We start from the raw sequence: 17,433 nt of genomic DNA on the forward strand, positions 1-17,433 counted from the left end.
AGCAACCCTCAGTTTGTTTCCTGAGATTAAGAATTCCTCATATCAGCGAGGTCATATGATACATGTCTTTCTCTGATTGACTTACTTCACTCAGCATAATACCCTCCAGTTCCATCCACATCGTTGCAAATGGCAAGATCTCATTCCTTTTGATGGCTGCATAATATTCCATTGCATATACATACCACTTCCTTCTTTATCCATTCATCTGTCGATGGACATCTTGGCTCTTTCCACAGTTTGGCTATTGTGGACATTGCTGCTATAAACATCGGGGTGCACATACTCCTTCGAATCCCTACTTTTGTATCTTTGGGATAAATACCCAGTAGGGCAATTTGCTGAATCATTGGTAGCTCTATTTTCAACTGTTTGAGGAACCTCCATACTGTTTTCCAGAGTGATTGCACCAGCTTGCATTCCCACCAACAGTGTAGGAGGGTTCCCCTTTCTCCACATCCCCGCCAACATCTGTCATTTCCTGACTTGTTCATTTTAGCCATTCTGACTGGTGTGAGGTGATAGTCTCATTGAGGTTTTGATTGGGATTTCCCTGAAGCTGAGCAATGTTGAGCACTTTTTCATGTGTCTGTTGGCCATTTGGATGTCTTCTTTGGAAAAATGTCTGTTCCTGTCTTCTGCCCATTTCTTGATTGGATCATTTGTTCTTTGGGTGTTCAGTTTGATAAGTTCTTTATAGATTTTGGATACTAGCCCTTTATCTGATATGTCATTTGCAAATATCTTCTCCCATTCTGTCAGTTGTCTTTCGGTTTATTGACTGTTTCTTTTGCTGTGCAAAAGCTTTTTATCTTGATGAAGTCCCAATAGTTCATTTCTGCCCTTCCTTCCCTTGCCTTTGGCGATGTTTCTAGGAAGAAGTTGCTGCGGCTGAGGTCAAAGTGGTTGCTGCCTGTGTTCTCCTTTAGGATTTTGATGGACTCCTGTCTGACGTTTAGGTCTTTCAACCATTTGGAGTCTATTTTTGTGTGTGGTGTAAGGAAATGGTCCAGTTTCATGCTTCTGCATGTGGCTGTCCAATTTTCCCAACACCATTTGTTGAAGAGACTGTCTTTTTTCCACTGGACATTCTTTCCTGCTTTGTCAAAGATGAGTTGACCATAGAGTTGAGGGTCCATTTCTGGGCTCTCTATTCTGTTCTGTTGATTTATGTGTCTGTTTTTTGTGCCAGTACCATACTGTCTTGATACAGCTTTGTAATAGAGCTGGAAGTCCAGAATTGTGATGCCGCCAGCTTTGCTTTCTTTTTCAACATTCCTCTGGCTATTCGGGGTCTTTTCTGGTTCCATACAAATTTTAGGATTATTTGTCCCATTTCTTTGAAAAAAGTGGATGGTATTTTGATGGGGATTGCATTGAATGTGTAGATTGCTCTAGGTAGCATTGACATCTTCACAATATTTGTTTTTCCAATCCATGAGCATGGAACGTTTTTCCATTTCTTTGTGTTTTCCTCAATTTCTTTCATGAGTATTTTATAGTTTTCTGAGTACAGATTCTCTGCCTCTTTCGTTAGATTTATTCCTAGGTATCTTATGGTTTTGGGTGCAATTGTAAATGGGATCGACTCCTAAATATATTCTCTCAAGAGCAACCGTTTTACACAATTGTTCTGTTGCCTAACATAAAAGAAAAATTGAAAATATGCTCCTGAGCCTCAATAGTGAGGCATTCTTATTTATTCTCATGTAATTTATCTGGGGCTAGAATGGATCACCAGGCTCTTTGCCCTTTGCATAAACCAGATTTCCAATCTCTCAGCCATGTACCCATTAGACTTTCTGTGTTCTTCTTGTCACCCCATTGTGACTTCTACTTGATCTTGATCCCTTCAGTCTGAGGCTTTCAAGAGAAATCACGTACTACATAACTGGAAAAGCAAGAATCGCAACAATTGGCAACAGGAAGAAACCCGAAGAATATTAGATTTCTGGCTATATTCTGTTTTGTTCACAAATCTGCAATCTGGGCAGAGTTCAGTAGGAACAGCTGATCTCTGTTCCATATGGCATCACCTCGGGTAACTCAAAAACCAGGAGGTGAAATCATCAAGAGGCTACCCACTTTCAGCTAGCTATTGGCTAGAACTTGAACAAGTGGTTTCTCCATGTTCCTCGTGGCATGAAGGTTGGATACAAGAGTGACCCTCCCAAAAGGACCAGGCAGAAACTGTATCACGTTTAGTGACATGGACTTGAAAGTCACATAGTATATCTGTCAGAGTTACAGGCAAGTCTAGATTTAAAAGGAGGAAATACAGATCCCACTTCTCAATGAAAGGAGTATCAGCATTACATTTTAAGAGAGTCTAAGGGGCGGGGTATCTCATTGCATGCCATTTTGGAAAATATAATCTACCACAAGCAGTGATCAATATTCATTATGAGTTTATAAACACAGAAGTTGTCAACTAATGGAGCTCTTTTCCAACAATAACCCCAGAGAATAAGTTTATGCACCTGTATATAAATACATTCACATATGCATACATAAATGTATTTGGCAAATGAGGGTTAATTCTTAGATTCAATTTGCTTCCAAGATATTTTCAGTGTTATGCCTCAGGGTCAGGGCAGGGAAAATGGGCCACTCAATTAGTTTAAAATAAAAGTATTTTTCCCCCATCATCCATCTACTCTCTGGGAAAATAAATCAGGCTACTAAATTCTGGACTCATACCATTTCCATGGTAACAAAGCCTAAAATGCTAAAAGGTGGATTATAATTCTTTGCAATATTTAAGAAATCTGTCTTTAGTTTCTGTGGTGGTTAGAAGTTTACTTAACAGCAATGAATAGCATTACTATCACTAACCCTCCCCCATACAAACACAGATGCAGGCAACAGGAGTGTTTTTTAAAATCCTGTAATTTATACTAAGTGACCATAAAGATAGGGGGAAATGAGTAAAAATGAGACTGTCCAATTTGGTCTCCTTAGATCTGCTTTGAATCAAATTTTCTTGTTTTGATTTTGATCGCAGTTAGGTGGCTTTAGAAATAATCTGACCATAGAAACCTGGAGGAAAAGTCAACCCATAGGTACAGAAGTAAGAATAATTACGGTGTTTGGGAATTACAAGTAGTTTAATATAGCCAGAGTAGACTATGTCTAACACAGAGTCTTATTTTTGGTGTTAGGACTTTTAATTATAAAGTTTTTCAAATACACAGAAAAGTATAGAAAATAATATGATCTCCAGGTACCTACCCCATAGTTAATAGCTTTTACCCATTTGCCATAGTTTTCTCAAATCTCTTTTCTGAAGTTCATGTGTGACATTTCTAGGTATGATTCTGTATATTGGTGCTTATGAATGAATCCCTACACTTTTATATCTTTGCGCTTTAAAGATTTGTATAAATGGCATCATAGAGAAGATGTTTTTTGTAACTCGTTTCTATTGCTCAACATTATGATTTTTATCTTTAGCTACAGGGCATAAACACACCACCATAAGGAGAGCAGAGACAAGCATTCAGTATTGCACAGATAGCTAATCCTTTATTCAACTAAATTTATATTTCACCCGAAGAGTGAGTTGATGGTGACAGTTTTGCATTTGTAGAAAATGTTAATGATATGCAGACAGGACTGGACACCAGAAACTCAAGTGAATACAGGGAAAAGAAAATAAGATTTATTTGCAGCCCAGTCCTTCCATTTCCAGAGGCCAGATGCTTTCTCTTATAATCCATCCTTTGGGGGGAGGGCTACTGGGAATGAGTGGTATTTGGTGATGATAGCATAGACGTCCAGAGACTACCCAGGAGGCAGCCTATCTGGACTTATACAGGGATCAGGGAGCCATCTCTCTGAGCTTCCAACAGGGAGCCCTGACCATTCCTTGTGTCCCAGCCATCCCTGCCTGCCCATCCCTGTGGATTTTCTCTCCTGCTGGGCACTTTGAACTTGCCTAATGTGAGTCTGTTTTCCACAGGCTGGGAGAGCTGCAGGGCTAGGTGGATGACATACATTTGGGTTCATTCGTGTCCTGCCATGTGCACGCCCCACTTCTATTCCCTATTACCATGAAAAATGCCTTGCTTGATGTTCTATTCAATTACCAGTTGCCGTTTGATAGATCAAGTAATTTTTAACTTTTTGTAGATTGTTAAACTAAAAGGACTAAAGGGATGTTTATTTTGAAGACACGAAATGGAGTCACTGATTTAATATCAGATATACGTGAGCTATTAGATGCACTCCATCTCTCTTCTCTGTTTACCATATTACTCTCCGAAGGTCTCAAAGAAACACCTTACATAGAGAAGCTCTCCCTTTTCCAACAGGAAAAAGGGATGACACACCTGTTTTACTTTTGCAGTGACACTTACTTATTCAATAATATCTACCAGATTAAAGTTCTGTTAACCTCATGTCACTGTCAACTAATTATATTTTGCTTCTGTTGCATTTCTGAGTGTGTTAAGCTAAAAGCAAGTGACTTTCCTGCAAATTAAATTGCACGAAGATTTTTAGACCATATTCAAATACCAATAGGTTTGATAAATTTATCTGTCTAAGATGGGTAGGACAAAGAGCTCTTTGTTTACTGACATACTTTATTTTCAGTCTGCTATACAGCTCTTTATGGTTGTTTTATAGGCATAAAGTCTAGGTATCCTGTCGGAATCTCCGATCTTATTTATAGCTTGCTGCAAAGTGGCTTATTGTCATTTATTACTTCTTATTTGATTTATATAACACCCTTCCACCAAAGAGCCCATGGGCTTATTTATATGAAGAGTGCACACACACACACACACACACACACACCAACTCACACGCACACTTGAACTTCACTCAACACTATCATATAGTTAGCAGGAGAGTACCAAAAATCTACAGGAGGGTGTTCCATCTGTTTTTTGCTCCAAAACCATGTTCTGGAATATTTCTGATATTCCAAGGTCACCATATTTCCTTTCACTTTGAGTATTTATTGTTTGCCTCTAGGTGGATCGGATCATCTTCTGTGTCTTCTTAGAAGTTGACTTCAAAATCTACAAAAAGAAAATGAGCGAGTTTTTCCCTGCAGGTGAGTAAAGTGATCTGTTTTCTTTGGGATCGAGGTTGGGAGTGGAGGCATCGGTTATACTCTATTTTGTTTCCTAGCTTAAGGAAATGTTGCAAATATGATCTCGATACACCAGTAACCCATGGCAACTTGTGTCATAATTTTCAAGCATTCAGGGAGGTGACAGGAAATCTAAGCCTTTGACCTCTGTCCCAGGAGGTCATAGTGTTGTCTTGGGAAAGTCAATTCATCTCTTGAGTCTCACTCAGTTTCTCACATCACAAGTGAGGGGCTGGACCCAATGACCTCTAAAGACTGTTCCTCTGGCCCTAAATCACAGGATCTGTGATTTGTTCCCCACACATCCAAGTTGTCTAAGCCTGTGTCTACATCCACTGTGTTAAACACCTTGGTTGGAAATTGTGAGGAGCCTGTTTATATTCGTAGCCAGAATTCAAACAGTTCCTGCACTCTCTCCCTATTCCCCACATTGGCTCAAATTGCAATGAGGATAGCAGCCCTTCTTAGGGTAATCTGTGAAAGGTGCTCATTCATCATAGTTCACATTTGAGAATGTAGGCAAAATATCAGAGTTATTAAAGAGCCTTGTTTAGGGATGCCTGGGTGGCTCAGCCGGTTAAGCATCTGCCTTCAGCTCAGGTCATGATCCCAGGGTCCTGGGATCAAGTCCTGCATCGGGCTCCCTGCTCAGCAAGGAGTCTCCTTCTCCTTCTGTCTGCTGCTCCCCCTGCTTGTGCTCTCTTTCTCTCTGGCAAATAAATAAATAAAATCTTAAAAAAAAAAAAGAGCCTGGTTTACATTGACTGAATATGTCATTAGATTTGGTTGGCCTGGTTAATTTGAATATTGGCCCCCATTGTTCCTCTTCCAGGCTTGCTTACTACCTAGTTATATTTTGATGGTGCCATTCAGGTCACAGTGCTCAAGGTGCTTTCCTCAGCCCTGGTAAGAATGGCTTCCAGGAAATTTCAAGCTACTGTGAGCGTTGCTGATGCCTGCCTCAGAGGGAGTTTTCCTTTGAGGTTTCCCAATCCATGTGAAGAGGATTTCCGTGTACCTGGTGACTCTGGCAGGTGGGAGGGAGGGCGTGGTGCACATTCACCCTCTCGGCAGCCTGTCAGAGCCATCCAGTAGATGTAAATCCAGGACGCCCTGCCTGAAGATCAGAGTAGAACACAGGTAGCTGTCAAGAACTGCCACAGAAAACGGCTGGAGATGTTCAACTTTGTGCTAACGTTCAAGGTGGACTAAGTTCCTCTGAGTCATGTGAAGTCCTGCCCTCTAGTTTTATCACTGAAAGGTGAATCTGCTAAGTGTATTTAATTGGAGCTTTCAACTACAGTATTTCCCTAACTAGGACATACTGTAAATTCAGAGAGACTCCCCAATATGGTAAAGGAGAGATTGTGGTTGTCGTCTTTTTTTTTTTCTCCTTTGCCTTCTCCCTTCTTTTTTTACCATTTTAGAATTTTTTTTAAACAACTCAGTAATTTACAGCATGTAAAGCACTTAGCAACTATTGAATAAGTAGTTGTTAGTATGAGCTAAATTTAATAAATTCTTCTCCCCATAATCCAATGGCTTTTTTTTTTCTTTCAATCTCCTTGTTTCATCCTTTATGTCCTACATAACCACAGTGAGCTGACTGTGCCTGCATCTCTGTATTTTTAAAAGTTTTCTCTTTTTTTGCACTTTTAAGTATTCTTAAGAGAAAATGTTCATTCATGAAAAAAATTTGACTTGCCATGGTGTGCGCTGCAAATATTCTAGTGTCTTGTCAATATCACAGCATATTTCATAAGCTTTCATCATTTTGGACTTCTTGAGTGTTTAGAAATTATGGTGTAACTTCCATTTTCATGTCTTCTAAAATAAAAACTTGTTTTCACTCTAGCATATGATATAAAATAATTGCATAAGTATGATCAATTGATATTAAAACAAATCTATCCATCAGCAGATATTTCCAGTGGTGCAAAGCCAAAAATCATACTATACGTTTATTCTAAATGAAACAGTTTTAGTGGTCTAGAGTGTATTAATAATTATGAAAATAAATTATTATTTGAAAAATTGCTACTCTAAGTAAATCCAACATGCATCTTAGTGCTTGAGCAAATGAAATAATAATAAAATCATCCTGAGTTTCATATCAATACTTTGAGTCATAGCATGCTCATGAAATTATTTCCAGTGCACATTTATAATAGTAAGCACATTTTTAAACTAAATGTCAAAATCCCCCCAAATTGTTGAGTATTTCCATAAGGCCGAAGCATCAGCCATTTGTAAATTCTGAATATGCAATATGAAATAAAGGTGACTTCTAATGGAATGTGTGACTACTAATATAGATGATATACATTATCTGTCTATAATTTGAATTTATGGTTAATTCATAACCATACCATCTTTGATTGGACTTGCCATATATCCGCCCTAGACTGACTTATTCAGACTATCACTAACTAGTCTTCTTAACCCTTCCTAATGCAATAATAGTTTAAGGAAAAAAAAGTCATTTTATATTAAACTAAATCTCTATGTTTTGGGGTATTCTAATCCCGTGTCTTTACATTTCATAATTGGGAATCGGAGACAAAATGTATAAAAAAACAATACAAGTGAGGCTAGATCACATTCAAGATATAACACATGCAAAACTACTACCTAATATTAATGCTAGGAATAATAGCTAACATTTATGGATTGTTTTCTCTCAGCTAAATGCATGGGCTAAGTCAGGTCATCTTTAGGTTAACTCGAAGAAAGTAGGCACTATATTAACCCTACTTTTTGATATGGAAAATGATGCATACCTGAGAAAATGAGGCATATGGCTAGGAAGCAACAAACTCTATTTCAAAATTGAGAACAGCATCTGTCATTGCACAAGTGATAATAGTTCGCTTCCTCAGAGCGTCTCCACACAAGAGTGAGTTCAACTTCAGGGATGCATTTGGAGCACTGAGAAAGTCTCATTCCTAATGTCATCTGCTGCCCATCATTGTTCAGAGCTGCCACGCTTCTCTTTCTTCTAATACCTGTAAATGTCCTCCTGGAAACTTTCTACTGTGAGTCAAATTGGTACTTTATCATGGATCTCAAAATCAAATCCCAACCCTATTATCTAGGCAGTGCAGGGCTTTGACCTGAAGGTAAGCAGGAGAGTGGTCACTGGAAAGTGAAAAGGCCTTACTTATGACCACAAGGGAAGATGGAGAAGTGCTTGTAATAGTTTGCTAGAGCTGCCGGGACGAAGTACCACACACTGGTGAGCTCAAAAACTGAAATTTATTTTTTCACAATTCTGGAGGCTTGGAGTGCAGCACGTAGGGGTTAGCAGGATTGGGTTCTTCTGAGGTCTCTTTTCTTGGCTTATAGATGGCCACCTTCTCTTTGTGTCTTCATGAGGTCCTCCCTCTGTGTATGTCTGTGTCCCAATCTCCCTCTCCTTGTAAGGACACCAGTCATATGGGATTAGGGCCCACACTAATAACCTCATTTTAATTTGATCACCTATTTAAAGACCCTATCTCCTAATCCAGTCACATTCTGAGGTATTGAAGGTTAGGACTTCAACAAAATATTTTGGGGGACACAACTCCACCCCTAACAGAGCCCATCATGGAAATGCAGTAGGAACCATAAAGGAAAGAAACCAGCAACAATTTTTTTTTTCCCAACAGTTTTATATCTTGCTGTGGGTGAAGCACATTTGACTTTTTCCTTCCAGATGTATTGTTTGAAAGTCTAGTGTGTCAGCTTTATGGAATTACCATACGCTTTGGTTGCAAATAATTTATAGTTACAGTACACAATGAGATGGCCTATGGCAAATAATATTTGTATGATGCAACTCAGAGATATCTTTGTTCTTTACATAAAAGGTTTGTATTTTCCAGTTTGTAGTATTTATTGTGTATTTTTCATAGATTTGGAATATGGGGGTCAATTTTTTTATTAGACACTAAGTTCTAATAGAGAATTGAGGGATATTAATTTTCCTCATAATAAGAATGTCAAATTTACAGTTTTGGAACTATATCCAAGAATCCTGATGTTAGAAATAAAAAATACCATGGTCAGGCCCCTCCCCCACATTAGAGAAAGCCTACATTTGTTTATTGCAATAGTTCTCCAAAATAATATTTTAAGTTATATCCTCTGACAGATGGGTATGATATTTTTAAAAATTTTATCTGGATGTACTCTTTTAAACCTAACAACACAAAGATTCACCTGACCTCTTCTTCATCTCCTCTTCTCATTGATTTTGTAAGCTTTTCTCATCCAACATCATTCATTATCTTTCTGTCCATCAATCAACAAATAATTTATTATATGCCTACTATATACCTAAGGTTTTGGTCACTGCTACATTTAAGATATAGTTCTTATAATATGCCCAAGAGGTAAGTATTATTCAGAACAGTTGGAAGACAATATTATCAAATAATCAAGTATAGCCTTGGTATAGTCAAAGTACCCAGGAATTCAGAGACAAATATGTCTGAGGACCAGGGTGGTTGTGGCAAGTTTCATGAAGAATGTGTACTTCAAGTTTAAGCAGGAGCAGAGAAGTGATGCCAAGGATTCTGTAAGTGACATAGAGGAGGAAGGCAGTTCAGATGGAAGGATTTGCGGAATAAGGAGGATGCTTAGCTCCAATTTGTGAATCTCTGACTGAGAAATGTTGACACTCATCAGCATGTAATTGTATGACTTTGTGCATGTTGCATAACCTTTTTATGCTTCACTTTCATCATGTGCAAATGCAGTAATGGGCCAATTCCAAATAGGATAAATAACAATGTAAATGAATATTCAGAGAGGTGTCTAGACCAAGCATCATAAATTTTAAAATATCCATGTTTATTTCTTATTACAATTTTTTTTTATTTTTTGGTGTGTTTTTCTTATTACAATTTTAAAAGGAGGTATTTTAATTATTGTGACCATCTTAATTAAAAAGTATAAACTTCTTATTACAAAAGTAGTACAGATTTATAGTAAAAATAGATCATCAAAACAAAGAAGATACAAACCATTGAAAATGAATTACCTTTTGTGGTTAATCCTTTGGGTCCTTTAAAATGAAAAATGCAAATAATCAGAAATGCAGTCTTACCACTTGCTGTGTGTCACCACAAATCTTGAACTTTTTTTCATGTCATTATATATTCTTCCATAACATAATTTTAATGGACCTAGTGTTTACCCAAAACCATACTTTTGAACTGTAGAATTATTATTGCAAATTATTCTCTATGTTTTTATAAATAACACTTATAGAAAAGCATCTTTATAGATAAATATTGGCTACAAACACAGTTTTTTAAGAATACTTTTCTAGAAGTAAAATTACTTTTTCAAAATGCATACACAGCCAAAATACTCCTTATAATAATTGTCAAATTGACCATTATGTGTCAGTGTCATATACTGAACAACTGAAGGGTCATCATTCCCAGAGTCAAAAATGTGAAGGCCCATACCTCACACTAAGCACCCTGAGTGATCAGGGTGCCAGCCCAGTGGGGTTCTGGTGAAGGTTCACTTCTGAGTTGCAGGTGGCCATTTTCTTATTGTACCCTCACATGGTGGTGGAAAGAGAGAGCGCTCCCGGGTCCCTTACATAAGGGTACTAATCCCACTCATGAGGGCTCAACTTTATGATCTAATTACTTTCCAAAGGCCTCACCTCCTAACATCATCACATTGGCTGTTAGGATTTCAACATATGAATTTTGCAGGGGACACAAACCTTCAGCCCATTGCACTGAGTTCACATTCCCATGAACAGTATATGAGAGTTTACTTTTCCCCCTGCTCTTCCCAATCAGGCACATTCTCATCTTTTGATGTTATCACTTTTATACATGAAATAAGGTAATTAATGGGTAGCAATGTGTATTTCTTTTATTTCTAGTATGGCTTATTCTTTCAGTTTTTTGTTATATCTCCAAATTTCTTATAAGAAATTGCTAGTCATATCCTTTGCACATTTTTTACTATTTCATCTTTTTTAGTGATCTGTAATAACTTTTTGTATAGTAAGGTTCTTAGTTCTTTTCAAATATATGTTGCAAGGAGTTTCCCATTTTGTCATTTGTCTTTGTGGTATTATTCCTTTATAATCCAGTCAGTGAGGAATGGTAGAAAGACAAAAGAAAGATGAAAGATAAATGTAAAAATAGAAAGAATGGAAGGAAGGAAAGAAGGGAGGGAGGGAAGGTAAGTGGAAGGAGGAAAGGAATAAAGGTAAAAAAGGAAGAAGAAACCCTTTTAATTAGAGAATGAAGTTGAAAACTAAACAACTCAAAAATTACCTTTATTTTAAGCCTATGTACTTGATCCCATAAGATATCATCCTGTTTCTAAAAAGGATTATTCTTAGTTCTTCTCAGACACTTTTTAGGCAAAGCAATGTGCTTCCTGATTTACAAAGTATGGTAGGGAAAAAAAATGCCCTTCCCTCAAGGATACCTTAAGCCTGTGAATATGTTAGGTCACATTACAAAGGGAAAATAAGATTGCAGATGAGATTTACGTTGCTAATTAGCTGACTGAAAGATGGGGACATTATCCTATGTTACTTGGGTGGGCTCAATATAATCACAAGGGTCCTTAAAAGTTAGAAGAAGGAAGTAGAAGAGAGTCAGTGGGAGATATGGCTACGGAACAATGTTCAGAGAGATGTGGTCACTGACTTTGAAGATGGAAAAAAGGGGCCACGAGCTGAAGAATATGGCCTCTAGTAGCCAGAAAGGCAAGGAAACAGATTCTCCCCAAGAGCTTTCAGGAGGAGTGCAGCCCTGCGTACATCTTGATGCTAGCCCACTGAGATGCAGGTCAGCCCTCAAACCCACACAACTGTAAGATGACAAATTTGTGTTGTTTTGAGTCATTACATGTGTGGAAGTTCGTTATAGCAGCACTAGCAAACTAATTCACCCGTTGTCTTTGCATAACTCAAAGAAACACACACAAAAACCTGCTTACCCAGTCTGAATTGTACATTTTTTTCCCCAAATGGCACATTCATTGTAGAGAAACTACAAAGTGAAAGAATTCAGAAATTTCTTTAATCATGGATATTTATGGTGACTTGGCACATTGATGCACATTTGTACACCTTTAATGTGTGGATCCCATTGATGTTTAGAATTATACAAGACATGTTCTCTGTAACGTGACATAAATGAGTTGACTGCCTTCTTAGGAATTAGGTGCTAACCATTTCCACTTGATGAACCTCAAAAGCTACAAACACATTTCGCCTTCAGTGAAAATCCAGTGAAGTGTTGCTGTAACCAAGCAACCTGAATGCAGGAACAAGCAGCAGGCATAGACTGAAAGCAATCTGTCCCTTCAAAAGGCAGAACTGTGCAGTGTGTGTAGCAAATGCTTATAAACAGCAGAACACATAAAGACCTAGAGACACGAACCTTGACTAAGCAGAGTTTGATCTCATTAGGAGGTTCTGATAAAACAAAGGCAAGACAAAATGCAGCTTGGAGAGAAGGGAGATGCTGTAGGCATCTTTACAGAGATCCCCACATGGTGCTTCCAAAAGACTTTCAAACATCCCGGGTAGACTGGTTTCTCTTCCATAGGTGAAAACATTGAGGCAAATACAGGAGTGGGGAGAAAAAAAACCCTTTTGACATACAAGTATATGAATGAAATAATTCCTAATAAGACACAGGGGTAAGAATAAAGATAAAAATAAACAATGGAGTAAATGAAATCCTCCAAGTTTTATTCTTCTTTATCTATGGCCCTAACTTGGACCCTCAGCTACAGGCTTTTGAAGTTTTCACCTTCAACTGCTATTCACTCCATAATCCAGAGCAATTAGTGATTTCCAAGACCCTGTTACAGCTGTCACTGTTGGGGTTATAGAGAACTCTTTGATGGGTCCAGCATGGTTACTGAAACCAGTGTGTATTTGATCACGTGACTCCCATGACCCTTTGCAGCCCTTGTCTTGCTTGACTGGGCAGCCTTTATCCCATTGACCATTCTGTCTTCTCCTTCTCTTCCTGTCAGGCCTCTCTGGCATACTCGCCTGTACACAGGCCATCTCCAGCTGACATCTCTAGGCATCTCCAACTCAACACATCTAAAACTAAATTAAAACTCCTTCACCCCACCCCATTTTTCTCCTCTGACATCCAATATCTCAGTAATTGGTGCCATTATGTGCCCTGTTTGCTAAGCCAGAAACAGCAGAACCATGTGGATTTTTTTTAAGCAGTGCCTTTTATTTATTGATTTATTTATAAATTAATGAGATTTGAGTGCTCCTCTTGACCAAGGACCATTGGGGCGGGATGGAGGGGGAAAACCTTTAGCTTATTATTCGTTTTAAATTTCTCCTAGTCCTATCAATTGCCTTGCAGAAAGTGGGTTTAGCAATTTGTTAGATTCCGTAGGTCCAGGTTTTCAACTTAATGGAAGATGTCCCCTTTATCAGTCATTCTTTGTATGGCATTTCTGCTTTGTCAAGTTTCACAGGAAGCCATGAGCATACAAACATCTTCTGTACTTCATGGAAATCCTGAAAAGCTTAGAGCACTTTATTTTGGCTAATAACATTTCCTCTCTCTGCAAATGCAAATTGCTCCTAGAAGCCCTTAGTAATGAAATATTTAAAAGATAAGGGATACAGAAGAAGCCTGTGTGAAGGAATTAAGCCTTAAGAGAGAGGACTCGAGAGTGCATGAAATAAAAGCCACAACAAGGTTGTCATAATTGTTCTGCTTGACAGACCGGCCCATTTGACAAAGGAATTTCAGATGCCCATCCTTTTTAACCCTGGGGAGTGGAGAAGCTGCCTTAATAGCCCTAAGGGTAACTTTCTCCTTCATAACACACTTCTTTTTCCATGCAATCCACAGACCTCTTTGAAGCAAGTTTCCATCCACAGACATGTCTCTTAGCCAATTCTAGGGCCCTAACCATGGGCCATGGTAACTGTGCCATCCAGCCGTGTGATAGATAGGCGATTTCCAGCACAGAAGGAAACACATATCTTACAAAGAGAATGACTGTTCCTCAGTCCCAGCAACCATCTGGTGTGGGCACCCCTCACTGGCATTAACATTGGCCAGATATCACCAAGTAGCTCAGCATGGATATCGAAAAAGTGGGACATCTAGTGTTTTTGAAAGCTTTTCCTCCAGCACACAATATCAGTACTTGAGAACAATGGTTCTCCAACTGCAGCTTGCATGAGCATTGCCTGGAGGGCTTGTTAAAAAAGTGTTAGGTCCCTCCCCTGAGCTTCTGCTTCCATAGATCTTTAGTAGAACCTGAGAATTTGCATTTCTAACAAGTTCCCAGCTGATGATGATGCTGCTGGTCCAGAGACCACACTTAACAGTTCTGTGGGGTTTTGTAATCTGTTTGTTTTTATACCATTTACTTTCCAAAAGACTGCATTCATTATGGAAACTCTAGATAAAGGAGTAAGACCAGTCTTGAGTCATTGCAAAATCCACGGCATACTCTGTTTTTCAGCAAACTCTGTCTTCCATTAAAGAAGGTGAAGTAGATATTACAGACTTCAAAGTAGGTTAGACACGTTCTTAAAGGGGTTTCTGATATGTACAAAGCTATTACTGAAAACTGGTTTTTCAAGGGAAATCAGTTGGTTTTCACACTCGTGGTCAAAATAAGAACTTCGGTCATATTTGTACTTTTTGTGCAGAACTCAACAGGGTAATCTGACAGAGAGGGGTGCAGTGAATAAAACCAGCATCCATTATGAAATTAACATCAAAGAGGCCCCATGAGATGAAATGGAGCCTCGGCCGCTGGGTCACTTCTGCTGAGGAAGGGAGGGAGTTTTTCTGGAATCGGCATTTCTGAACACACAGAAAAATACCACCTGATGGACTGACCTCTATTTCGAAATGATATTTGTATCACTTTGGCTAAGAACCTTTTATTTGATTTTCGTCCTCTAACAAAGAAGCATGATGCTTGAAGAACTGTTAAAAGGGCAGTGGCTTTATGCCCATGCTCCATCAGTCCCCTAACTGCTTCCAAATTTTGAATGGCATTGCTCCTTATCTCCATAGGCTTATCCTCTTCTTTCATATATTGCTTTTTTGTTCCCCAGTTTTGTTAGAGAAAATTTCTTGCTAGAAATGTGCTGCATAAAAATGGCTCAAGTGAGTATATTTTACAGAATAATGTTGAACTAAAGTGGATTTCATTAATAAGTAACAGCACATTAGGTGCTTTGTAGACCAAAACTACTCTGCACTGGATTTTAATATAAATAATAGCAAAATATTAAGGCATGCATTTTATAGTTTATTAGTAAATTTCTCTTGTGAAAAATGTTCTCTCTCAAAAGCTGGTGTGTCATTTTCTGCTTAAAGTTGTTTAGTAACCCTGTAATTTTCAGGATAGAATTTAAATTCTTCAATCTGAGGTATTCGGATTCCCCAGAGAAACAGAGCCAATAGTGGATATAGATTTAGATATAGATATAAATATAGATGTAGATATAAATTTATTATGAGGAATTGGCTCATGCAACTCTGGAGGCTGCCAGATCCCAGGACCTGCAGTCAGCAAGCTTGAGACCCAGGAGAGCAGATGGTGGAGTTCCACTGCGAGTCTGAAAACCTAAGAGACAGGAAAGCCAATGATGTCATTTCCATTCAAATGCCTACAAGCTTGAGACCCAGGCAGAGCCAGGGTTTCTGTCTGAGTCCAAAGGCAGGAAAAACGCAATCCCCCAACACAAATGCAGCCCGGTAATGGTTCCGTCTTCTTGTGGGAGGGTCAACCTTAAACTTATTGGATGAGGCCCACCCACATTACCAGGGCTATCTGCTTTACTCAGTCTACCAAATCAGATGTTAATTTCATTCTGAAATTTCTTTCAGACACACCCAGAGTCATGTGTGACACATGTCTGGGCATTCCTTGGCCCAGTTACATTGACACATGCAATTGACCATCATACCGAGCAAGGAAGATTATCCGGCTAGAATAGGACAGTTTACCCACAGTTCCCCCGTAACTCCTCCCTTCAGCCGCTCAGAAGCTAGTTTTATTTCCTTAAAAGCATCTTGGCTGTTCATATCCATGTGTTTTCACAGATGTTTTTCCCTTTGTTCAGTGTGATTACCCTTTTCTTAGCTTGAATCGCCCGACCTGGAAACAAGAATTCATGTGGAAGTCATTTGTTTGGGAGATGATCCCAGGAATCACCAGCAGGAGAGTGGGAAAGAAGGGCTGGAAAAGGAAGGAAGGCAGTAGGGCTAAATTATACTTTTTTTTAATTTAATTTAATTTTATTATGTTATGTTAGTCACCATACATTACATCATTAGTTTTTGATGTAATGTTTCATGATTCATTGTTTGCATATAACACCCAGTGCTCCATGCAGTACGTGCCCTCTTTAATACCCATCACCAGGCTACCTGCCTTCCCCTCTAGAACCCTCAGTTTGTTTCTCAGAGTCCATAGTCTCTCATGGTTTGTCTCCCCCTCCGATTCCCCCTCTTCATTTTTCCCTTCCTTCTCCTAATCTCCTCCATGCTATTCCTTATGTTCCACAAATAAGTGAAACCATATGATAATTGACTTTCTCTGCTTGACTTATTTCACTTAGCATAATCTCCTCCAGTCCCATCCATGTTGATGCAAAAGTTGGGTATTTATCCTTTCTGCTGGCTGAGTAATATTCCATTGTATATATGGACTATATCTTTATCTATTCATCTGTTGAAGGGCATCTTGGCTCTTTCCACAGTTTGGCTATTGTGGACATTGCTGCTATGAACATTGGGGTGCATATGGCCCTTCTTTTCACTACATCTGTGCTTTGGGATAAATACCCGGTAGTGCAATTGCTGGGTCATAGGGTAGCTCTATTTTTAATTTTGTTTTTAATTTTTTATTGTTATGTTAATCACCATACATTACATCATTAGTTTTGATGTAGTGTTCCATGATTCATTGTTTGTGCATAACACCCAGTGTTCCACGCAGAATGTGCCTCTTTAATACCCATCACCAGGCTAACCCATCCCCCCAACCCCCTCCCCTCTAGAACCCTCAGTTTGTTTTTCAGAGTCCATCGTCTCTCATGGTTCGTCTCCCCCTCTGAATAACTCCCCTTCATTCTTCCCCTCCTGCTATCTTCTTTTTTTTTCTTAACATATATTGCATTATTTGTTTCAGAAGTACAGATCTGTGATTCAACAGTCTTGCACAATTCACAGTGCTCACCATAGCACATACCCTCCCCAATGTCTATCACCCAGTCACTCCATCCCTCCCACCCCCCACCACTCCAGCAACCCTCAGTTTGTTTCCTGAGATTAAGAATTCCTCAT

The 17,433-nt window shown here is 38.8% G+C and overlaps 1 protein-coding gene across 2 annotated transcripts in view; it reads left to right on the forward strand.

Annotated features, from left to right (window-relative positions):
- Positions 1-17,433, forward strand: part of MACROD2 (mono-ADP ribosylhydrolase 2) — a 2,080,661-nt gene that overhangs the window by 1,891,161 nt on the left and 172,067 nt on the right. For both annotated transcript variants that reach the window (XM_073878419.1, XM_073878420.1), the window contains exon 9: positions 4,981-5,062. In XM_073878419.1, coding sequence (XP_073734520.1) covers positions 4,981-5,062 — 82 coding nt within the window. The remainder of the gene's footprint in view (positions 1-4,980; positions 5,063-17,433) is intronic.

The sequence above is a fragment of the Callorhinus ursinus genome, unplaced genomic scaffold (genome assembly GCF_003265705.2).
Source record: "Callorhinus ursinus isolate GAN/ISIS: 27379988/994484 unplaced genomic scaffold, GSC_fseal_2.0 scaffold29, whole genome shotgun sequence".
Taxonomy (NCBI): domain Eukaryota; kingdom Metazoa; phylum Chordata; class Mammalia; order Carnivora; family Otariidae; genus Callorhinus; species Callorhinus ursinus.